Source organism: Triturus cristatus, chromosome 4_2, assembly GCF_964204655.1.
Source record: "Triturus cristatus chromosome 4_2, aTriCri1.1, whole genome shotgun sequence".
Classification (NCBI taxonomy): Eukaryota; Metazoa; Chordata; class Amphibia; order Caudata; family Salamandridae; genus Triturus; species Triturus cristatus.
The window spans coordinates 285,717,648-285,742,579 of NC_140586.1; the positions used below are offsets into that span (position 1 = coordinate 285,717,648).

At 44.4% G+C, this 24,932-nt stretch overlaps 1 protein-coding gene across 1 annotated transcript in view; it reads right to left on the reverse strand.

The window, feature by feature from the left end:
* Positions 1-3,384: 3,384 nt before the first annotated feature.
* The window catches only part of RO60 (Ro60, Y RNA binding protein), a 446,084-nt gene continuing 424,536 nt past the window's right edge, over positions 3,385-24,932 (reverse strand). The window contains exon 9 of the mRNA XM_085601530.1: positions 3,385-8,018. Within this exon, the coding sequence (XP_085457656.1) occupies positions 7,866-8,018 (153 nt within the window). The 3' untranslated portion in view covers positions 3,385-7,865. The remainder of the gene's footprint in view (positions 8,019-24,932) is intronic.

Below are 24,932 nucleotides of genomic sequence, written 5' to 3' on the forward strand. Positions count from 1 at the left end.
AAGATTGCCTAGGGCTAAGGTGGGCACACTAATGTGGAATGTGAGAGCGATGGGAACAGCCAGAAAAGACATGCAGTGCAACAATACATAAGGTGAAGGGGGGCATAAGTAGCGCTCCTCCGGGAAACTCACATTGCTGGTGGGGGCAGTGCTTTAGCACCACTTACTCTGGGTTTCCATGGGGACACTCATCTGGGTACGCCCAGAGGTTCCGTTTAGGCCCACATTTGAGGAGACAGACCCTGAGGGGCGATATGTACTGGTGGAGGGCCAACTAGACACATGGTCACTGTTGTTGGGGAGTATTTACACCCCAAACACAGCACATGCCTCGTTCTTGGCGCACCTATTCCTGGTTCTGACCTGCTGGTCTCACATTTCTTGGCTTCTTGGGGAGATTTTAACTGTGTCCTAGATCCACACATGGACGACCACATCTCCCACTGCCGACCTCACTGGTGGTGACAGTCGCCACTTGCCTTTCGCAGTGGCTTACTCATTGATCCCTCCATGACAGCTGGCGTGTCATGCACCCTGGGACTCTGGAGTATTCTTATTATTCCGTTCTCCATGAACTGCACGTGTGGTTAAACCGCATCCTCTGCCAACCCACTCTCTAACCAAAGGTTACTGGAGCTGAATACCTCTGGAAAGCTTTTTCGGATCATAACAAACTGCAGTTACATCTTGAGTGGGGAATGCCTAGACCCCCAATCCCCAAATAGCGACTTCAGCCAGCCATTTTAGAAGACCAGGTCTTCAGGAGTGCTATCACACATTATTTTGAGATAACTGGAGATCAGTCACCTCCAGACTACTCAAATGGGAGGCGCTCAAGGTGGTCATCAGGGTTCAATCCATTGGGCGGTGGTAGGGGCTAGGGCGGGCCTGCATAGACATCTGGTACAAACCGAGGCGCCCTTGAGGCCACTAGAAAAAGAAGACAGCTCGAATCTTGCTAAGCAGCAGACCCTAACTGAGGCCCCGGAGCATCATGCACGCTTAATAGAGCAGCTGCGCTGTCTGGACTTTAAGGACCATCAGGCCACAATGCACACTGAGGGAGATAAATCAGGCAGATTTCTGGTGTGGCTTCTGCAGTCCCCATCACACTGCTCAGAAAATCCCAGACTCATACGCTGATAGCTCAAGTGGACATCCACTGTTTGTAATGCATTATAAAGCACTGTATGCCCCTCCCCATTGATTGGCAGGCAAATATCAAAGAGTTCCTACACGATATAGGGCTGCCCACCTTGGACTCCCTAGATAGGAGAACACTGAATACTCCCCACACGCTCCAAAAAATCCGTGGAGCAACCAGGAGTGCTGCCACACAAAAAACACCAGACCTTGACGGATTGCCTGCAGAGTTCTACAAAACGTATGAGCCCCTGTTGGCCCCAAAACTGTTGGAGATGTACCAGGCTGCACACATGGAGGGCTGTCTCCCATAGTCGCTCCATGAATCATTATTAGTGTCCTTGCCCAAACCCGACAGGGACCCACTGGAAGTCACTTCTTATCGTCCGCTATTCATGCTGGGAATGGACTATAAAATTCTTGGTAAGATTATAGCGATCCGCCTGTTAGACACACCTGCTGCACCTTAACCAACATGGTTTCATCCCAGGAAGGTCCACCACCCTCAACGTTCAATGCCTCCATTAAGTAATATAGCAAGCTTCAGCCCAGTGACCGTACGTGGCTTTGAAATGACATTTGACACAGTGGACAGTGGCTACCTTATTGCTGTCCTGGACATGGCGAGAGTCGCCGGCCGACTGCAGCCCCTAAATCTCTTTTATACTGCACCCATGGCCCAAGTGAAAATTAGGCAACTCATTTCAACCGTTTGCAGAAAATAGAGGAACCGGTCAAGCCTGCCCCCTTTCGCCGCTCTTATTCTATGGAGCTGTTATACCAATGGCTCTGTCAATGCAGTGAGGAGTGGGGGATCCCCCTGGCTGGGAGTCGCACAGTCTCGCATTATGCAAATTACTTACTAATTTAAATCCAAGACATCCAGGAGGGGATCACTGGGAAAGCAGAGACCCTTGGGGATTTCTGCAAGGCCTCTGTACTAGGGGCAAACTGGACCAAGTTGGTCGGGCGCTTTCACGCTGAGGGGCTTGTCCCCTGCATCAACTAATGGTAGATACCTACTCATTCAAATGGGAGCCTAGCACATTCCGATACCTGGGGATCCATATGTGCCATGATACACAAGATCTCATTGATGGGAACCTTGCCAGAGCCATATCCTCCTTGTGCCACTAAATGACCTTTTCGGAGCACCCCATCTCTCACGGTCCAAAGGAGAATATCATTATCAAAAATGGAGATGCTCCCTCGCCTCTTATACTCCTGCCATAATCTTCCAGTAAATATCCCACGGTCCACCTTTCGGTCCCTGCATGTCACACTGGTTACCTTTACATGGAACATGGGGAGAAGACGGGTAGCAATGAGGAAGTTACAACTGCCCGTCGACAAGAGAGGACTGGGGGCACCCAACTTCGAGCACCACTATCTGGCGGCGCAGCTGCAGTGGCCTGCAAGACGGTTGGCAGGGCGTCAGATGGGAGAATTAAGCCTGCCGGATGTGAACCAGGAGCAAGCAATGGTTGGTGGTGTACTTCTCCCACAGGCATGAATTCCCCGAGGAGTCACCAACTTACTAGCATGTTTCTCACCATGGAAGGGGTGTTGCTGGGTATATTGAAATGGAAAAAAACACAAGTGGAGACCAATCGATTCCTTGACCTGGATCTCCTCGTCGCACGGCGTTCCATAGCTATGAACTGGAAGTCGCACAACCTTCCAGCCTTGAGCCATTGGTGCACAGCAATGCTTAAGCGGGGCAAGGCTGAAACAGTGGTGCTGCTGAGGGAGAAAGTTAGGGGGCTGCGAAAGATCCCAATTGCAGCCTGCTGGAATTGTCAACTCAATGATCTCCAAACTTTCCGAGAATCACTTGTAGAGTAGATAGGGGAGGCCTCCCTGCTTCCGTCCCCGCACAAGATTGACAGCTGCTCTCTGGGTCCCTTTGCCTGGAAGGTCTTTGGGTCTCCCCCTCAAGAACGAGAGTCTCACTTTCAGAGGAACATGAATCTGCCTATTGTCATGAGTGTAGGGGATGTAAAGCACAGATCGCCGCACTACATGCTACACTAATCAGCAAAGACTGTCGTAGAGGCTCACGTGTCATACGCCAGGTGGACGGCCTGATCCAGAGTGACATGACTCTCATGATCTGTGGGTTTATAATATCACTGTTCATTTGTTTAAAACTTGAACCGGCAGCTCCTGTACTACATACTGTCTTTACATAAACAATTTCTGTAAGTCCATATTGTCCACCACAGTATTGAACACTATGTATTGCAATGAAAACTACTAAAATTGTTTATTAACAAAACGTATTGCTGAATGCAGCATATTATTGAAAAATAAGATTCACTAAAAAAAACTTTTTTAAAGACAAGTAATGGTTAATCTTGCTCCACCTGCAAAAAAACACACAGTCAAGTACAGAATGTGCTGCTTACATGACAGAAAAAAGAAAACTATAGATAGCTGTCATTTTCCCCATCCAGGCAAAGAGAAGGTCCTTAGACCAACTACAGAAGAAACGTAGGTGGGTGATAATATTTCTGACATTATTTTGAGGCATAATATATTTGATTTATTAATGGTTTGTCTGTGTGAATGGAACATTGTTTGCAGAATGTTTGCTGTGTTCAGGCCTCAACATGACTTATTCTATTATTTAATTCAGATCGGACCTGAGCAGAATGTAGAAACCCCAGGCTCATTTTAACAGTCACCAAACCATGAGGGGTTTTAAATGTGCTTCGGCCCAACACATATCTTATCGGAGTTTTGTAGAGCTCTTGTTCACCGGTTGGTTTCATGGTACTGAGAGAACTAGGGGTGGCCAGTCCGGAACAGTTTATTTGTAAGTCTTTGTGAATAGCCAGGTTTTGAGGGTCTTCCTGAAATTGAGCAGGTTGGTGCGGAGTCGTATTTCCAGGGGGATGGAGTTCCACAGTCGTGGGGCTAGAGTCGCGAATCTGCAGCCCCCTTGGTGTTTCAGTTTGTAGGTGGTTACCGTCAGGAGGTGGAGTTGAGCTGAGCAAAGGTTCCGAGTGGGGGTATAGCGATAGAGATAAGATTGTTAATGAATTTGGGGCGGCGCCCATTTAGGGACTTGAACACTAGGCCGCCGACTTTGAAGGTGCAGCGTTGGAGGACAGGGAGCCAGTGCAGTCTTTTGAGGAGGGGAGAGGCATGTTGCCATCTGGGCTGTTTATGTATTAATCGTGCAGCTTGGTTCTGTACCAGCTGTAGTCACTTGGTGAGGCAGAGTGGGAGTCCAAGGTAAGTAGCATTAGCATAGTCCAGCCGAGACAGGACCAGCGCTATCACCACCTGGACCAGCGCTGCTTGGGACAGTAGCCTGCTGATTTTCCTGATTTTTCGTAGCTGGAGAAAGCAGGTGGATACCACTGTGCCTACGTGCGATTTTAGGGATAAGTTGTTGCCTATGGTGATCCCTAGGCTTTTAACTGAGGTGGAGGGTGCGGGGGGGGGGTCCCAGGTTGTTCGGCCAATATTGTGGGCCCCGCTGATTACGACTTCCGCCTGTCAAAATCAGTTCTGTTTTGCTGGGGTTGAGTTTTAGATGATTGAGGTTCATCCATTGCTGGATGAACGTCATAGTAGATTGGAAGTCAGTTATAGAATCGGGGGAGTTGTCGATTGAGAACGTGAGTTGAAGGTCGTCTGCATAATTGAAGGTGGTCATCTTCCTGTCTTTTAGAGATCTTATCAGAGGGCGTAAATAGAGATTGAAAAGATGTGGTGAGAGCGAGGATCCCTGTGGGACCCCACAAGAAGTTCTTAGCTTGGAGGCAGTAAATTGGCCGATACGGACAGCTTGGGTGCGGTTTTGTAGGAACGGAGTGTTTGTTTAAGCCACAGGGACACCACAGTTCATACTTTCTCAATGCCCCACTGTTTCCCTACAGGCATTACTGTGAATTTGGTATGCAGTTTCATCACAGAATTTTAGACTGAGGACAGACGGTGTGCTGTCCTCTAGATGTTGACAGCAACTCTACTTACAGCTTCTACAAATGTGAAATCCATCCGTGGTTGCAAATGAAGAACGGAAATCTAATTGTTAGGACAGGATTTTTTCCATGCCTTCACCTCCAAAGATTTGTGTTAGGTTGAGGAGCTTGATATTAGCAGCAAAAGGCATTTCATCCTGGCTCCAACAGAGGACAGGACAAGGGCTAGATTCTTACATGATGGTCTGACAGAGATAGGAAACAAAATTCTAAAACTTTTAAAATGGCTACACACCGCCAACCTAAAAAATTCTGATTGAAAAAGCCAGTCGTTGGCCATGCAAAGGCTTGTCAGGCCAATGAAAATGCCACCAGTCACTCAGCCCTCAGGTTCCTTTGCATTGCCCTAATCAGATCACTGCTGTTTCCCTGGGTTCATGTAGCTACAAAATGTTGCAACAGTGGATGGCACAGGGAATGTGTATCTTCAAGTAGAAAGACAATGGTTAAGTGCTTCCTTGAATTTGTAACCCCATTCAAAACTTCACAACTATGGGCCTGATTATGATGGTCGGTATGGACCACCAGACTAGCTGCCGGCGGTCCTGCCACAGGAATTACAATACGACTGCTTTCAAGGTGGCAATGTGTATGTTTTGTATTGCGGTGTGTGCTTCGGGCTGCAAGCACACGCCGCAGTACAGAAAATACACATTTTGCATATCCTTGCACTATGTGACAGGTACCAAGCGGTGCCTGGCACATGGTGCAGGGATATGGTGCCCCCCAGAACCCAAGGTTGAGAGCACGGGGGCCCACTAGGGGCCCCCAAAGTCCCTTTCCGCCTGCCTTTTCATGGCAGGTTAACTGCCATGAAACAGCCGGCGGAAAGAGACGTAATCCCTTCAGCGGTGCATGAGTAGGCACCACCACTGTTGTAGGAATACAAGTCCCTCCGACGGAACGACGGGCTCATTGAGCCCATTAGATCCGTGGTGGTTGGCCTCTCCAACCACCTACCATCGGCCCGCCATTGTAATGTGGCAGGCGGTCAAGCGGTGTCCGATGGTGGTGGGACCACCACCTACGGCCTGACAGTGGCGGTCCCTCCGCCATTTTAATGAGGCCCTATGTTTTGTGCCTGAAAACTGTTAAGCGAAACAACTTGTTTTAGGAATGACTTTCTCCAGCTTTGTACCACAGTAACAGGTGAACAGTTGTTATAACTTCAAACATCCAATACAATAACATTTTTAATACGGTTAAGGCATAAAATAAAATAAGCGAAAGTTTCTCCTACCAGACTTGAGAAAAAGTAATTAAGCATAACTAAAAGATGTTGCTATTAGAAAGTGCCGAATTATCTGTATTGAACTTTAAAAAAAAAAAAACAACAACATTGTCTACAGAAGAACAGTGCCATGTATGCATTTACACGTTTTTCAAAAAACACGCCATACCTTACAACAGCAAACAGCGTGTAATTCTGGGTCCGCAGCAGTAATATTGAAATGTCCTTCCTGCAAGGACAATTCATTGAAAGTGTAGTAAATATACACAGCTGCCAATTCAGTTGACTTGTGCACTACTTTCTAGTAAGTCTAATGCCATTAATAATTGCCTTGCGCTAAACTACAGCTTTGAGAACTGGAGAAAGAGCAGTAGTTTGCAAGTATGTGTGCTGGGTCTAGAAGTCAAATTCTAAACACTAATGTACTCTGCTTGGTGACCACATTTACCTCTTAAATAAGCCTATGAACAGAGGTACATAGAAAACCTAAATAAATTTACAGAAATAAACAGAAATTTGGTACAGAAGAGAAAGAAAGCAGAGAAGGAGAGTTAGATAGGTGGGCTCAAGACACAAGCACAAGAAACCTGGTCAGAGAGTAACAGGATGTGAGAGAGTTCATTGCCAAATGTATATACGCTGTAACAAAGCATTCCTTACAAACGATAGTGTGAAAATGAAAGGGTTCTTACTTAGAGCAAGAGAGCAACAAAAGTTACAACTGACACTGAAAATACACATCAACAAATCGCTATAAATATGTTTCGCACACATATTGGTGCAACATGGCATGCAAATATAGGCACATTTTCACCAAAACCCCGCCAATTTACAGAAATGTTGCCACGGAATTTGTTCTCTCTTACTCCAATACACAGAAATATCTTTGCGTCTTGAAATATAAAAACTATAAAATAAGGTTATCAACAAAGATGCTACTCCACTGTAGCAGTACAATGACTGCTATTCACAGAGGAAAAAGTGCTTTAAAGTGACTGGTGAGTAAAGTGTGTGAGCAGGTCAAGTGATTAGCGATAACCTGTCCAAAAAAATGGAATCTGCACAATTCCTTTACTGTCATGCAGTCCTACAAAATTGTGTGTAAAGCACTAACCGCTTACACCAGTGTGCATCTGAATCATTTACTGTACCCCTTGGGCTTGCCCCCGCTGTTTAATTTTCTGACATGTCACCATATTGTGCGTGTACTGCCCAAGTTCAAGATAAAAAGGAGAGTGTTACTCAATAGATCAGCAGGAAAGGGGTCAACAGGGTAGGTAATAAAGAGCAGAATCACACAGCAGTCAAGTGAATAATGGAAAGAACGACTTTCATACTGTGTGCCCATGGGAGCTAACAATATTAATTCATACCTGTAGCACAACCATATAAAATCAAACATTCCTCTGGCAGTAAAGGCTAGCCGCCCTTCTTAAAAAATACCATGCACATCTTGACATCAGCCTTGTCCATGTTAATCCCCTTGCAGGTGTTATTTAAACTAAATCCAAGGTGAAGTTACGAATGACATCCAGAGCTCCGCTGTCAAAGCCACAGACGTCCAGCATGCCTCTGTCATCAGGGTCAGCGATGGTAAAACCATTGGACGTCATTCCGCACACAATCAGTTTGGAAGGAATGCCCATATTCTGAAACATAAGGCAGGAATACAATTGAAATACAACAGTGAATTGCAATGATGAACTGATTTGTCAACACATGTCGCATTTATTACAATATTTTAAAGGGTCAATCTAGTCATTCTCCGTGATAAACTACCTTAATACTTCTGAAACTCTCCCCTTCTTCTGAGAGTGTTGATTCTCTAATGATTCTTTCACACGGACAGTTTCTTGCACATCTTTTGGTTGATTTTATTCTCATCTGTTAAGTCGGTCCTTCGAAATCCACTATACCCCTCTCAAAACCTCAAAAAAGGAAATTTCCTGCAAGACATCAGCTTAGCATCTCTTTTATCTCCTTCCCTTCCCTGCTCGTATCTTCGCTAACTCCTTCCTCTGCTCGTTATGGAGGCTTTATCTTTAACTCACCTGACACACATTGCCAGGATCCTGACTGCTTAATTTTTGCAATATAAGCAAAACTATACTTTCTATTTCCTTCCTCCTATGTTAAACGTCCATTATAAATCCTAATATTTTCCCACTGCTGCTAACTCGAAGTTAAATATGCATTACTTATTTTCCAGTCTCTTTTTATTCATCACTTCATTTCTTTTAAATGAGGATGCACATATTTCTCAGTATATTATTAGACTCTGCTGGCGTCACCTCTCCTACCATCTTCATCTTCACTGAAAGTTTTTTTAAATGTATTTTAGAAGTATATATCATACATAACATTTCTCACAATTAAATAAAGATGGATATGAAGACAGCATGTGCTAGAATGCCCTGAGGTGTCAGAACCTGTGAAACTGTAAAGTATTATAGCATGAGTGCAACCAATCACTTTTTTAATATTCCTCAGGGAGCAAGGCTACGCACGTCATGTAAGAATGTACAAAAAGTCTAAAGCTAATTGAGTCATCCTTATACAATATTCTTCAATGAGCAATACCAACATTGTTCTGAAAGTCCATAGTGAAGTCGTTTTCTGGGGCTTTGTTACACTATAGTCTAGAACTCTAGATAGTCTTCAGGTTGACTTAGTGCGTGGTGCTTATTGTTCAACGAATGGTCATGTAATTCTTTAGAACAAATACATCACAGTAAAATTAAACAGGACATCAAAAACAAAAAGACAATGATAGTAGACATGTTATACACAAACAGGCTGTCATTCCATTTTCTTTTCAAACTGAACCAAACATTAACTAGAAGGCATTAAAGGTGATCACATACAACTTTGCTTTTAAGTCTGATGTGAAGGTTATGTCTGGCCTAAATCCCCCTCATAAGAAATTCGATTCATTACACTTATGACTGCTTCGGGGCATTTTCAGCAAAGCAGGCTTGCCATTATTGACTGTTATCCCAAGCCTTTTCCCTGATGAGCTAGTATCCCCTTTGTCTTTCCAACTCACCTTAATGAGGCTTTCGCCTCCTTGAGGTATGCTGAGGAATCTCTGCTGATTGTGGTGATGCACCATATAAGGGCTAGATACACATTTCTGAAGAAACGGAGATCAGTCATTGTATTGTATTGATCGAAGAGCATTTCCTATCGTTAATCGTAGCTTTCAATCTGGCAAAGTATCTGGCCAATAAAGTTAAATTACAAGTCACAAAAGTCATCGCGATAAGCAACATCAACATTGCATTGTAGTTCCTCGGATGTGGAAGGCAAAGGGGATTGGAAAGGGCTGTTCACTCTTCTTGTATGGCATCCAAGTAAATGAATCAATGGTTTTGCAACCACTATTGCAGCAGTAAACAAAGACACTGACCCACTGCTACGTGTGGAGGATTTGTTTGTGAAGAGACTTCTGTCCCTGCCCAAAGGCTGCTCTAACTAAATTTCTCATAACGAATTGGGTTTACCGTATATTAAGGATGCAATATGTTTGGCTCCGTTGTTATTGTGGCACTCTGTTTGGTGAAGGCAGACGGTGCCACTTAACCATGAAGTGCTAAAAGATTACCTTAAATTAGACTTTGCTAAGGAGATACCATAACTTAAATACATTCAGTCTACTTTGACAGTATTGGGTTTGTCTGATTTGTTTGAGTACCCTCAAAACTGTTTAAAGTATTCTAGAGATAAGTCAAAACAGTGTTTTTTGGAGAATGCAGCAAGAAAAAGATTGGCAAAGTACAAGAACATCCCTACGGTTGGGTACTACCAATCTGTCCCGACGGCAGGACTCGGGTTCCAATCGTTCCTTGCTGTTGCATCTAATTTACAGCATCGCTTTGGGCTGGTAAGGTTTCAATTGAGTTTTATCCCATTGATGCTCGGTTTTCCACCAAATACCTACTCCCATACTAAACTCTCAAGCTGTCCCTGTGAAGGCACTTCTGTACAGTCCACTGAGCATATACTGTTTTTCTGCCCATTTTATTCGCAGCAGAGATATAGCATTTTAATTCCTTTTCTGTGAAATATACGTTCCTGTCATCGTAGGGCAATGCTGCAATTTTTGCAACGGCTTGAAATCCCTTCACTAGGTTATATCATGGCTACTTTTCTTTGGGCTGCATGGAAACTGAGGAAAGAGCTCAGTTATTAGGATGCAGAAAATGTTTAGACTAAATAATGGAACATAAGGTAGCATTTTTACTATAAATAGTAAAGTTCGCAGTCTTCCATGTGCCTTCGCTGCGACTCGGAAGAGGGGTCGTTCCTACATACGGTATGGAGCTGAGGGGCGTTGCAATGTTTCTGGTCTGGCATTAGGTCATGCGTAGGGCGGGTCCTAGAGTGAAACATCCCTGCAGACCCAGGGCTGATTCTCCTCTATGGCACAGAAGACATGGGGGGAAACAGATAAAAACAACACCTTCTATTCTTGGGTCTTACACTTGCCAAGCGTGACACTGTGCAACACTGGAAGGCGGTGTCCCCACCTAGTATAGATAATTGGAAAAAAGCTATGGATAGATGCCTGTCGGTGGAAGTGGCGGTGTTTCAGGCACGAGGATGTCTGCAAAAGCACGGGAAGATATGGGCGGGCTGGGCCAAGTACAGAGGCATTGACCTATCGCTCTTGGGGCCTCCGGTTTCCCGGGACCCGATTGACAGGCTAGTCGTGAGTAACTCACCAGTTTAATGCAATGTGGTTGCGCTTGGGCGAGGAGCATGCTTACATAACATTATTTTATGATGACCGCAGGGTGTGTGGTTTCTACAATATGCCTGTTACATGTATAATGCTTACTCGGCTTTGCTCCTTTGGCACTTTTGGAAATCAATGAAAATCTGTTGTTAAAAAAAAAATAGTAAAGTTGGCTTTCTTTTTTCTGTAGCAATTTAAGTACTCTATACACTTTAAGTCTTTTCTACCAAGACCTGGAACGAGCTACCGGCAGACATCAGACACGCCCCCTCCCTGAACACTTTCAGGAAGACCCTCAAGACCTGACTCTTCGGCTACACAGATTTGCGGACCCCCCCTCAGCGCCTTGAGACCCTCACGGGTGAGTAGCGCGCTTACAATTCCCTGATTGATTGACTGGTTTTGGGTGGTATTTTATCCCTTGTGATATTGCTGCTGTTAAATTGTTTCATCAGATTATTGATCTTAGGTTTTAATGAGAATCTTAATGAGATATAATTATTTGCTTTATATTTGTTCATATGAAATTGGTAAGTTATTATACGTATATGCCTTTATTTGTAAAGCATATTGCATTTTTATGGTGTAACGGATTTCTTTCACTTTTATGCAACGGAAACTATGCGAATAAAGTTTGACCTGACTTGACTATAAAACGTACTGTTTGCTGCAAGCAATCAGTAAAAATTTATAAAATGGGAAGTTTCACTGGGTAAGTGGTAGCTGCAGATTATAGAGGCAAGACAGTGGTGCCAGAAAGCACTGCCTGTGCCAAATGATTTAACTTTCACCCATATTTTTTTATATTACAGCCACTGTCCCTGAAGGAATAGGACCAACAATAACTGGGAGATTCACAAGTACTGTTAAGTCTTACAAGCCTTTCACTCTACATTTGCGTCCATCAACAATGGTTCTCAGACGAAATCCTAATTCATGAATAATCATAAACCAGGATTGCTATGATTACCGGTGAATGGACTCTGCACTGTGCTGGATTTGTACACCAAGCACAGGTTAAAATATTTGCAGAGCTGCATCAAAGAATCTGTTCAAATACAGCTTTGTAATGGAAGTTCTCAATAATGCATCTGGTCCTTGATTTCCTAAAGTTGTATAACTCATCTTACTACGAATGCTTATTTTCTGGCTCACCTGTGTCATATACATTCTCTCCACGATCAGCATATGGCAATACATGTTTTTAAGTCCTTAATCTCCTTTGTACAAGTAGGTACACTAAATAGAAGCTGGAGTATATCAAGCAATAGGCCAACACTCATAATTTCTTTAATTCATCCCCTGGAACGCTTATTGTATTATTGGTCGAAGACTTTGCAACCAAACAGAACATACTCTGATCTCTGCCGCTGGAGATTTAGCAGTATTTCCGGACCTTAACAATATTTGCGCCTTAGTTTCATTCCGATCACTGACATTTGTGGGGAGACCAAATATTTCTCACCCCGGTATCAATCTCATTAGATGGTTTGCCTTAGGGTTTCTTTGTTAGATCATTACACCAGGTCATCTCACATCTTAACTCAGATGTACCCCGATTTCTAATTAAACAGGAGTAAAGTATTTACATAAATGGCACATGACATGAGGCTAAGATCACCCCGAATTATGCGAGTTTCCTTTTTAGCTATGTGAGCTATTGTTTTCCCACTGTTAATGTCCTTTTTAATATATAGAAGGAGAATGCCACAAGGAGCACTATAGTACTTGTGGCCAAAAGGTAGCACTCTGAATTGAGAGTGGCTCCTAGCTATTGCGAATCGTGGGTACTTCCTGTGAGAGGGATGGATGGGGATGTGGAAGTATGCATCCTGTAAGTCAAGATTGGACATGTAATCCCCTGGATTCAAGAGCAACAGAATCTGCTGCAAGATGACCATGCGGAAAGACTGTTTTTTGAGGTAGGTGTTGAGTCCTGAAGTCGAGAATAGAACGCCATTGCTTGAACTTTTTTCGGACCAAAAATAAATGGGAGTAAAACCTGGCTCTATTGCTCCTCTCCACAGCATGGAAAGGATCTCTAGCTGGAGAAGATGTAAATGTTTTACAGCTGCTGGTTGGCAACATGTTTGTGAACTAGCAGGCAAGTAATTTGTCATGTGCACCCTGTATGCAGCCCACATTCATAAAGGTAGAGCAACATTACAGTCTATTAAATCAAACAAGATTTCCGCGTCATATTGTGAACTAACTTATTTGAAAGTGCATTTATATGCGATAATGAAGAAAATGGAGGATTGCTGAAATACAATATTTGCCTAATATCACTGTTGAAAAAAAAGGAAGGCGGGATTAAACTCAGCTTTTCTGGTCTCACTTTCAATAAATCAGCACCTAAATGGGTCTCTATTCATCTCTTCCTTTTATCTCAAACGTTAATGCTTTATATTTAATTCTTTGTGCATAATTTTCACATTACTTATCAAGCACTGAGAGACAAGCGTGCTGTGCAGGTTTATAAACCCATATAATTAATGCTAATAAGGACAACATGTGAGCACATACCTCTGAGGCCTAAACGAGAACCCCATGTACCTTTCACATGCATTGTCGGTTTCTTGGCACACATATCCTTGGCTGCAGTGCACAGATACTCTACACTGCCACACACAGAGACAAAATTAGAGGGAACATTGCTCATCATCCATGTGGTTATGGATCAAAGGCAGTCATCAAGTTATACAATTGGAGAGGTCTTCCAGACCACCCATTTTTCCAATGAATTGGGTATCATCTATATAGTTGCAACAGGTGTGGTTGAATGATTTAATCAGGTTTGGTACAAGTGTTCGGTAGATGTTGAATACCCAGGGGATATCATGGACCCCTGAGGGACGCCACAGTTTGGTGTGTGAGCGGGTGACATGAAAGGTGGTACCAACACTAATTCACTGTCACAGCTAAGAGGCCAATAAGTCAATGTGCATTAGCTTAACTCCCTTCTCACCTTTCTCATATGACATGTCAAACAATAATTTGCTGTGTGAAAAGATTGCGCAATTGCGCAGAACATTCAGTCATGTTGTTCTTAAGCCAGCTACTTTCATGACATTTCTTATTTCTGATACATAAGTGGTTGTCACTACCTAAACCTACCAGCCATTCATAATGCCCAATGAGGAAACTCTAGATTTCAATATGGCATGGTGCTTTGATTAGCCTACTGTATTGGGGAAGAGTTATCACAAGTCAGGAACAACTAATATTTGACTGACATTGCGCATCCTACCCTAGCCTGCCATATAGCCTGGTGAGATAATGTAGCTACTCTAGAGATCTTTATTTTGTTTGCAGAAGCCAGATCGTTTGTTAAGATAATGCCTGCTGCAGAGGGCTGCAAATACCCTTACTAGCAGTAGTGTGAATCTGAGATGACCCAATATAGCCTGCCATGTCACAAAGGGTTGCTTTAACAGACTATCTTTCAAAAATGGTTTAATATCTATCTAACCTTGCCAGGCTCAACGTGCTGAGGATTCATCTTCTTGAAAACAATATTGTGGAAACCATGATCATGGCATCTGGGGCTGAAAGCAATTGTATTATAATTGATCTCTCTAGACATCTGGGCTTGGCAGGTATCCCTGGGTGCCGACTGAGCCCTGGCCTAAATACGCAGCTTTTTTACAAAGACGTCCTCTGGGAATGTTTTGTATCCACACCTTACCTCACACTCGTGATCAAAGTCACATGCATTTAGATCCAATCATACCGACCACATCCACACCTTGAATCTGCTAAGTATTGTCACAAAGAACCTATAGTTATTGAAATGATGGTTGAAATTTATTAAAACAATATATTTTTCAAGACATTAAATAATGAAAACAATTCTATCAGAGAAATCACAATAAAGCACTTACAATGCATTCAATAATAAAAACCAATTGATCCTAGTTAAAATACAAAAAATGCTGCACGAGAGTTTAAAAACAGACAGTAACCTTTGTCAACAATTGCCACAATCAAAAAACAAGATTTCACCACATAAACCTTGATGCCTTACAAGTCATAAGCATCTAAGGTAATGTTCAAACAGATGGATTTGTGGCTGCAATAGGAGCGTCGACGCGTTTCGGAGGTATATTCACATAACACCTTCTTTTTCAAGACAATGGTAGTGTTACTCCCGTTCTTTTTTTAAAAACTTGAATACGGCGCCAGGACGGACGTATGGACACGCCGCCGGTTGTTTTCCTTATGTCAGAAAGAGTTCGATAGAATCTAAACGCTCCACCTCAAAAAGGAATTTAAAAGGAGTTCTGGTTAAGCAATAAGGTGAAGGATACTTTCCTTTTTAGGTCTCGCCTGACTCAGCGCATGCGCTGGTCTGGCGAGACTTATGGAGAGGGCTCCAAAAAGTGCTACCAGGCCAGCCTAGAGCTACAGTGCATGTGCGCGGGGTCGCGCGCCCCGCTTTACCGCGATTACTTTCACTTTCACGGCCGCTTTGATGTTTGATCGCGATCATTTTCACTTTCGCGGCTTGCGGCCGCTTGGCATGGCCAATAGGTCTCGCTTTTGGGACCTTATAAGTATTTAGTTATGCAACTGTTGCATGGCTAAACACTTATAAGGTCCAAAAGGCGAGACCTATTGGCTATGCCAATGCTTGTTAATATTGCACACAAGGAAGAGAGGAATTTTCTGATAGAAGTCCATACCAGGACCTATGCGGGTGCTGTGATCCCTAAATTAAGGCCAGTCCACCGCTGTGAATCAGACACCTGAAGTTTGTACAGAGTTTACAGAATAAGAAAGTGGCTAACCGGGACATCTTAATAGGAAATACTTCTGGGACTATAAAGTCCGCATGACTCTGGGGCTACACATACAGGCAACCATAAACTGCGTTTTGAAGAGGCCATAGATAGCACCTTAGTTTATCTCTTGGCATACACAAAACAAAAGTTAGAAGGACTTATGCGGCAGAGTTGCTATCCCCCTCGACAATTAAGGAAATAATTCTACATCCTGAAGTTATTGAGGTGTTTTTAGGTGGTGCCATGAGGTGTTATTAGAAGCAATAGAATTGTCTGTTTTATCTGGTTATGACCCACATGGGTCTCTATTAGAGGAGCGGTGTCACCCCTTGGGTGGCCTTTAGTCACTGAGTTTTTGTTTGCACCAAGTAAACTGTGGCCTAGCCACTGCCTGAACCACAATGTAAACTCAAACACTATAACTAACCTTTCCCTGAACACCTCCCCAACCTACATTCCACTCCAAAGGCATCTGTTGCCCTCCAACATTCTAAACCCCTAACAACTATGGACCCCAGGAAATAAATGAATGAACACCTTTTTACCCATGCCTTCCAGCTTCTTACACTCTCTGTCAAGTGGTGCTGTGGGAAATGCTCCCCGGTACTTCTTGGAGCAGGATGAGGTTTGCTCGACCAGACTTCCTGGAGAAGGGTGGATGGAGAGGAAATCAGGATCCCCAGGTACAAGTCTGTATTGGTGAGCAAGGAGTCAACTGATTGCCAGGGCAGACATTGGCTTGTCCCATGTCATTTTGATAAACTCCATAGGAGCTTCATTGAATGAGAGAAGCAGTTTGGAAGCCACGGAATCAGGTTGCAGAATATGAGTTAGGATGTCTGACTTAGCCTCAACCATGGGAAGGGGTAACTCTGGCACCTCTGCTTCCTTCCTCAAAACTGCCATAAATGAGATCTTGTGAGGCACTGGCCCTAAAGAGTGCTTCGTATGCAAGCCTGGCGAGATGTCAAGACCACTAGCATTCTATAGTGCCAAATAGTCTGCTTTGTTCGAGTCTGCATATGAAGTAAGTTGGCTGCTGCATTGTTATTATCATCATGAAGAATCATTTGAGGCATCTGCATTGGATGAGAGTCTGACCCATAACGATCCATCATCGTCTGCCAGTACTCTTACCTTGATGCAGGCCCAAGTTGGGTGCGTTCCCTGAACCTGTTCTGCTAGATTTTGTATCTCACTTATGGACCACATCAGTATAGCCTTTGTTTGCAGGATGGGTCATGAGGAGTGACAGGAGCTGGTGATAGCATTGGTAATGGCACCAACTGTGCTGGTTCTGGCACCGGACCATGGAGTACAAAGTTCCTGCTCAGAGAGGGACTTCACTTGACATTGAGGGCATCGAGGAGACCCAGTCCTCAAGAAGGAGTGATGTCTGGGTGAGGAGTAGTCTTATCTTCTTTGGTTTCCCTTTCTTCTACTTCATTGACTTCCAGGATCTTTGATCCTGATCTTGAGTACGATCAGCACCGAGTCAGGAGCTCATCACAGGTGCCATATAAAGCTTTCCCTCCTGCTCCTTAATTGCCTTAGTGTGCATGAGGCTGAGAATATGGCATGACCTGGAATCATGATTTAGCCCCACGTACCACAAACAGACCTCGTGGGGGTCTGAAATGGACATTTGTCAATGGCAGGAATGACAGGGCTTAAAACCTGAATGATTTAGAGGGAGACATCCATAAAGCACTGCAAAATAGTAGAAATTGTCTATCATAAAATGGGCAGCTACAGATCTGCATTGAAGGATGCGAAAAAAGGGCACTAACATTAGGGAACTGGGGTGGCGCTGTACGGCTGCAGAGACGTCACAACTGTACTGCAACCAATGCCAAGTGGAAGCCAGTGCCACATACCGGAACAGGACAGCTATTGCAAACTTTCTGATTCCAGTCTGGTACATGGGGATATTGAGAAGGTGAGGAATCTGTAAGTAGAAGAATCTATCATAAAGTATTGCTTTGTTTCATATTTTAGTGCTCTTGGCCTCCCATACTTATGCCCAAATCATCTCGACTGACAGGGGAATTGCATAATTGTTCTGAAATTTACAGTTCTTTACAGATTAGTACCTCCTATACTCACCCCCTTTTAAAATAAAAGCAGAATAAAAGGTAGTCCACCTTTCCTTTGTGGCAGAGTGTCTTCTGCCAGAGTTTCAAGATTTTGTCAGTGGACTTCGATTTGAGGTTCTTCCGCTGGTACTGGTATATCTGGCTTTGCTGCTGATATTGTTATGGCTAGTATGGCCAGCGAGCGGACTCAACCCTCTGTGATTTGTATCTCCTCTCTCTGGAATTGTACTGTTGCATAAAGAACTTCTTTCTCTCTTCCAGGCCTGCAGCCTTCCAGGTCTCTACCCTGTCCTTTATTTTAAGCAGATCCTCCTCTGTAGGCTGTCTGAATAAAATGTATCCCAAGAATGGGAGCTCATAATCTTTAGCTGTGCATCTGGCTTCAGCGTGCTTAACAGGAGCCTTCTGACAGAAACACCGTAACAGTATCCCCTTGCAGAGATATCAGCCAAATCCACTGCTGCACTTATCATTTGGTTTGAGACCAAGGAACCTTCATTATGAATGTCTTGAAAAATGTTTTGCTGGTGTCTAAACAGGGTGCCAATGAAGGATTTAATTTCTTCCCAAATCTGACTCTGGTACCTCCATGCCAGTGCAGTCGGGTGGGTAACTGCCATTCCACCTATTGTATCCAGTTGTATCCAGGCATTTACTTTTTCTCCCCAGTGGAGCAGTTGTCTCTAGTGCTGAGGCATGTCGAATTCACACGGAAGTTAATATAATGGAGTGCAGTTTCAAATCTGATTAGAAAACGTTTGGGTTCTGCATAGAAAGAATGTGTTTAGTCAGGAACGGTGTTGCTGTCTTTATTGTCATAAGAGTGAGAAACGTCAAAGTATTTTCCAGAAATCCTGGTATCAAGGGCAATAGATTTTTAGGAGTTGCTCTTGGCTGAAGAATATCCAATATCAGCGAAACCACCAGCTGCAAACCCTCCAATGGGATGTTCTCTTTCAAAGCCCCTCTTGCCAGGACGTCATTGAATATTACAATGTCATCAACAGATGATACACGTGTAGGCAAAGCAGCTGGTGATGTAAATGTAAAATGTAAATGCCAGCACTTGTAAAGCGCACAGCTACCTCTGGAGAGGTATCTCAGTGCTGGGGGCCGTCGGGAAGATTAAGCAAGCTATTGCCCCGAGTCACAAGGTGCTGGGCTAACCTGCCGCCGGAGCCGGAACCGTGAACCCTGTGGTCCGAGTCAGGCACCCTGGCCGCTGCGTCACACCTCTTCTACACACCTGTAGGAATGAAGGGAGATATTGAATCGTCTGTGCCTGTATGGGAAGATGATCTGCATCTGGAACGAGATCTAGGTTTCTTGCACTGTTCTAAAATATACACAGATGTTACTTCTTTACTCCAGGGTAATAGTAGTTTTGATGGAGAACTTTCTTTTTTTTTATTTAAAAAAAACTGGGAAATCAAGAGCATAATCTATAATCACAAACAGTTCACGGACAACCCCATTCAGGAGTCCAGTTAGACAATCTCAGGCATAGCATAGAACAGGAAATATCAATAGATGTAGTGTATGCTGCAGTGGTACATCTTAGGTAATCAATATAAAAAACAATGTAGCAGTACATCTCACGGGGTAAAACTGACTACCTCAAGCATCAACAGGCGAATAGTATTTTGGTCAAAAATTGCCCCATCTGGTGTCGCGGTGAGCATGGACAAGCCTCATCAGTCTGCTGGATCCTGGAGTATGAGATATTGTTTGAGCGGTGGCCATATATCTTTGTCTGGCCACATACAGCGTCTTTAAGTGAATCCGTAGTTTTGGGGGTTGGGTCTTTCGCTCATGTTTTCAGGAGCCGACGCTTTGCAAACAATATCAGTACAGCTACAAGTTTACATTCTGATTCAGGAAATTCTTTAATACAGACCAGCAACAGCCCACAATTTCACCAATTATACGTGTTAAATTAGCCCAGTTTGTCGCTACCGATGGGAATTCCCATACCAAATACTAGAAGCCTGCAGGGTCACCCGGCATCATGTACAATGGAAAGGCCTATCTGAATCAATTATGTGAAGCAGGTCAAGAGAGCAGTACAATCTATTTAAGGACTTAAAATGGAGTAGCATATGATGACAGTTCATGGGCACCGCTTTAGTTTGCATGCAACAATAATTTCGGACCTCTAGCTCAACCTTCTCTCCCGTATCCGCTTCCCTCTTCTTCAATGCCCATTTGGGGTCCATGCATTGGTCAGCAACATATAGACGATACAGCCTGGAGATCTATCTTTCACACCCATGATCTCTGGTCATCTGCGTGAGAGGGGCAAACTCAGCCGGTTTGTCAAGGAACGATAATAATCTTGAATTAACAGTGAATCTTATTCTGCAGTAGTCAAATCTATCAAGGGCAGTCAGTATTCGCCCCTTCCCAAACTGTACATAGGCCAAATACCTATTGGCCACAAACAACTGCCCAAGAGTCTGCAGTCCTGCTTTTACAAGCCTAGTTGTCACCCCTTTGTCTCCAGTAGGAGGTACAAAAGGATTATCCAAAGTGGACTGTGAGGAGAATATACTCTTTCCCCGTCCTCTGCTTTGGTCATGGTCCATATCAGCCAATCAGTATAGCAAACATTGTGAACCAAGTGTATTGGTCTGGGTGTCTGTACCATGATGCTAGTGCGTGGATTTCGGACAGTTATTTGATCTCTTTCAATGGGGAGGTGGGATGCCTTACTCTGTAGGTTAAACCAATGCACCAGACAGTGAGACGAGGCTCAGTAGTGATACTTCTCCAATTCAGCCTGGGTCACCCTCCACGCCACTCCCCCCAACATCAGTCTAATAAGCAACGATCTCACTGCACCGAAGAAAGATTAGCTCAGAAGGACCGGTATATTATTAAATACAAGAACTTAGGCAGCACTATCATTTTAATTAGAGCCACTCTGTCGGCAATGGACTACAGCAAGGCGATACAACGCTCCACCTGACCGGTAAGCCTGTCCAGCAAGGGGACATAGTTGTCCTGTAGTAGTTGCTGTTTGTTCCTGTTAATAAACACAGACAAATACCACTCCGATGTTTCCCACAAGCGTAGAGGGTAGGTCAGCTGTGTTGGAACCGAAGCATCAGTAAGTGGAAACATTTTGATTTTCCTTATTGATACAAATACCCAATAGTTCTCCAAAGCGTATTGTTTCAACAATAAGGGGAGGGAGATTAATTTCCGGATTTCTAACAAAGAGCAGAACATCATCCACAAATAAGGATTACACTGCCCACTTCCCTGGGAACATAATGCCTAGGTGCAAGTGGGTCGACTGTAGCCATGTGACCAAGAGCTCCACGGTGTGAGCAAAAAAGCAGGAAAGATGGGGAAGCCCTATCTAGTGCCTTTATAGATTGGTAAAGGTTGCAAAGTGCACCCATTTATTCGAATTCTGGCTGTGGGGTTGGTGTACATGAGGTTTATAAGTCCCATAATTCTGCTGTTGACAACCACCCTATGCAGGACTGTGAACATGTAGGGCCGTTCTATAGAATTAAATGCTTTCTCTGCATCTAAAAATCTGATCTGCAAAGTAATGCAAACAACATTCTTAAATTATTGAAGGTGGCCCGCCAGGCACGAACCTGGCTTGCTCTGAGAGCATCAATCCGCCCATCATCAGTGGTTTCAGTCGGTTTGTGACAACTCAGGCCAATATTTTACTGTCCATGTTCATCTGGAATAGCGACCAGTAAGAGCCAAAGTCCTGGAGATCCTTACTGGGTTTTATTAGTAGAGATTTACGCCTCTCATGCAGTTGGAGGGAAAAACCATTTTTTGAGAGATTCCTGCTATAAATCAGCCATTCTTGGCACTAGGAGAGCCTTGTGTGCCTTACTGAATTTGACAGTTGAGCATATGACGCAGCACTTGACAGTGCGCAAGTAAACCACCCTGTTAGGATTTGTACTATTCAAGTAAGGCTGACATGTTATATCGAATTTAAACCCAGATGATATTGTGGGCAGCATTCTCACTACAAAATGCAATAATGTTATCAAAGAACTCAAGGGAGTCTACATTGGGTGAATAAATGTTGATGATCGCTATTGCTGAATGATGCAGTGTGCCCATCAGTATAAGAAACCTACTTAATGGGTCTTTGTGTAGATGTAAAAGCTGAAAGCATATTGATCTCTTTATCAATATCATGACTTTCCTTGCATATGTACTAGATGATGCGAAGTATCTGCACTGTCCTGATCCACCTGCAAAGGAGGTAGCCTCTCCCTGACCTAAGTTAATCTTCTCTAGCAAATAAATCTCAATTCGATGCCTTTCATGGTATGACTGAATTGATTTCAGGTTTTTAGGATTACCTAAACCTAGAACGTTCCACATTATTATTTTAGAAACCCAGTCCATACCGCCGGTGTCTAAATGATGTTCAATACTATACTGATCTTAGTTTGCAGAGAACATCACCAAGCCCTTTTTGTACCGCTTTGTTCGCCATAAGTTGGCAGGGTATGCTCAGACGTGAGTCCCTTGCTCACTTTGCTACTGGATTCAAGCAAGCCTGGCTGAAGACGGCTGAAATGCCAGAAACCGGTCCTAGGAAGCTTGTTTCCGATCCAGGGAAGGCACGGCTTGGCAGTTCGGGCTGGACTGTTCCCATGAGGCACAGGGTCAGACTGATTTGCATATGGCCATGTCTGAACTGGGGTGGCAGAGTGGGCTAAAGAACGGTGATGGATCAAACCCAGATCTGTTGACTGGGTGTGAGTGTTTGATTGGTTCTGATGCTCCGTCCATCACCACCCCCTTTTGTACCGCTTTGTTCGCCATAAGTTGGCAGGGTATGCTCAGACGTGAGTCCCTTGCTCACTTTGCTACTGGATTCGAGCAAGCCTGGCTGAAGATGGCTGAAATGCCAGAAACCGGTCCTAGGAAGCTTGTTTCCGGTCCAGGGAAGGCATGGCTTGGCAGTTCGGGCTGGACTGTTCCCATGAGGCACAGGGTCAGACTGATTTGCATATGGCCATGTCTGAACTGGGGTGGCAGAGTGGGCTAAAGAACGGTGATGGATCAAACCCAGATCTGTTGACTGGGTGTGAGTGTTTGATTGGTTCTGATGCTCCGTCCATCACCACCCCCTTTTGTACCGCTTTGTTCGCCATAAGTTGGCAGGGTATGCTCAGACGTGAGTCCCTTGCTCACTTTGCTACTGGATTCGAGCAAGCCTGGCTGAAGACGGCTGAAATGCCAGAAACCGGTCCTAGGAAGCTTGTTTCCGGTCCAGGGAAGGCATGGCTTGGCAGTTCGGGCTGGACTGTTCCCATGAGGCACAGGGTCAGACTGATTTGCATATGGCCATGTCTGAACTGGGGTGGCAGAGTGGGCTAAAGAACGGTGATGGATCAAACCCAGATCTGTTGACTGGGTGTGAGTGTTTGATTGGTTCTGATGCTCCGTCCATCACCACCCCCTTTTGTACCGCTTTGTTCGCCATAAGTTGGCAGGGTATGCTCAGACGTGAGTCCCTTGCTCACGTTGCTACTGGATTCAAGCAAGCCTGGCTGAAGACGGCTGAAATGCCAGAAACCGGTCCTAGGAAGCTTGTTTCCGGTCCAGGGAAGGCATGGCTTGGCAGTTCGGGCTGGACTGTTCCCATGAGGCACAGGGTCAGACTGATTTGCATATGGCCAGATCTGTTGACTGGGTGTGAGTGTTTGATTGGTTCTGATGCTCCGTCCATCACCACCCCCTTTTGTACCGAGAACAAAGGTACAGCCATGAGACCTATGGATTAACAGGAATATAACATAGGTACTACATCCCCAACCAGTATCCCAGCCATTCCCAACCACTCCCCTCTCACACTGAAAACCCCAACTGTGAGCTAAATCCCTAACAACAAGCAAACTCAACAACCGTTCTATGATCATGCTATCTGCATGGTGGAAGAGGCGGGGGGAGGGGTCTACTGGTAACCATTCCCAGACTCCTTAAAGCATTCGGTCTATATAACAATTTTGCCAATCATGCCCTACCAGATAAAAAGTGGGATACAGAAAGTCTAGCTCCCAAGGGTTGCAGACACAGCTATGTTCTCTATCTTGGCAATTGGTTATCTTCCTCCTCTGCCATTATTTACCAAGACATGGTTGCATTGTCACTCACAGTTTACAAAGCAGACCTTAAATGACAGTGTGCCCCGAGACCATGCCGAGACCAAAAGAAGTTGGGGGGGGGGGGGGGTAATAGACAGACCTTCATCATCTTCCCAGTCCAAGTCACAGTCGTCAGCGGTATCTCTGCTCTATCCAGACCTAGCATCCCGAATAGCAGCCTTCGAAAACTTCATCGCCTCCTTAGGGTTACTGAATATCTGGACTCTGTCTTTATGTTGGACTCAAAGGCGAGCAGGATACAATATAGCATATTAGATGTTCTGAGACCTCAATCATCTTTTTTACCTCTGCGAATGCCCTTCAGGCTTCCTGGAGCGCTGCTGTGAAATCCGATAAGATGGAGAGTTCATTGCCCCGAGCTGTCCTCGATGCTCAAGATGCGTCGTTCTGGCTTGTCCGATTGATTCTCATTCTTTTCAAGGTGATCTTCATGCGATTCATCTGTGCTGTCAGCTGATCATTTTTGGAGTCTATCTACTTCAGATTGGTTTTCATGTCCAGTAGGATAGTTCTGACATAGTCAGCAGATCAGTTCAACAACATTGCAGCATCCTAAAGCCCCAGTGGGGGGCAAGGTCTGGAACACCACGTGGAGGCCTTCTTATGCTCAGACTTGAGCTTTCCTTCCCTGGAATCAGGTTTCCACCTATGCCTTGTAGGAAAAAGGGCCTTGACTGGAAAGAACAGGCAACATCACAGAAACAGCCAGTCAATGCCTCAGGATCGAAGGAATAGTCTCTCACACTGGGCCCAGCGTTCTATGAGTTGAGGTAGAGTGGGGCGA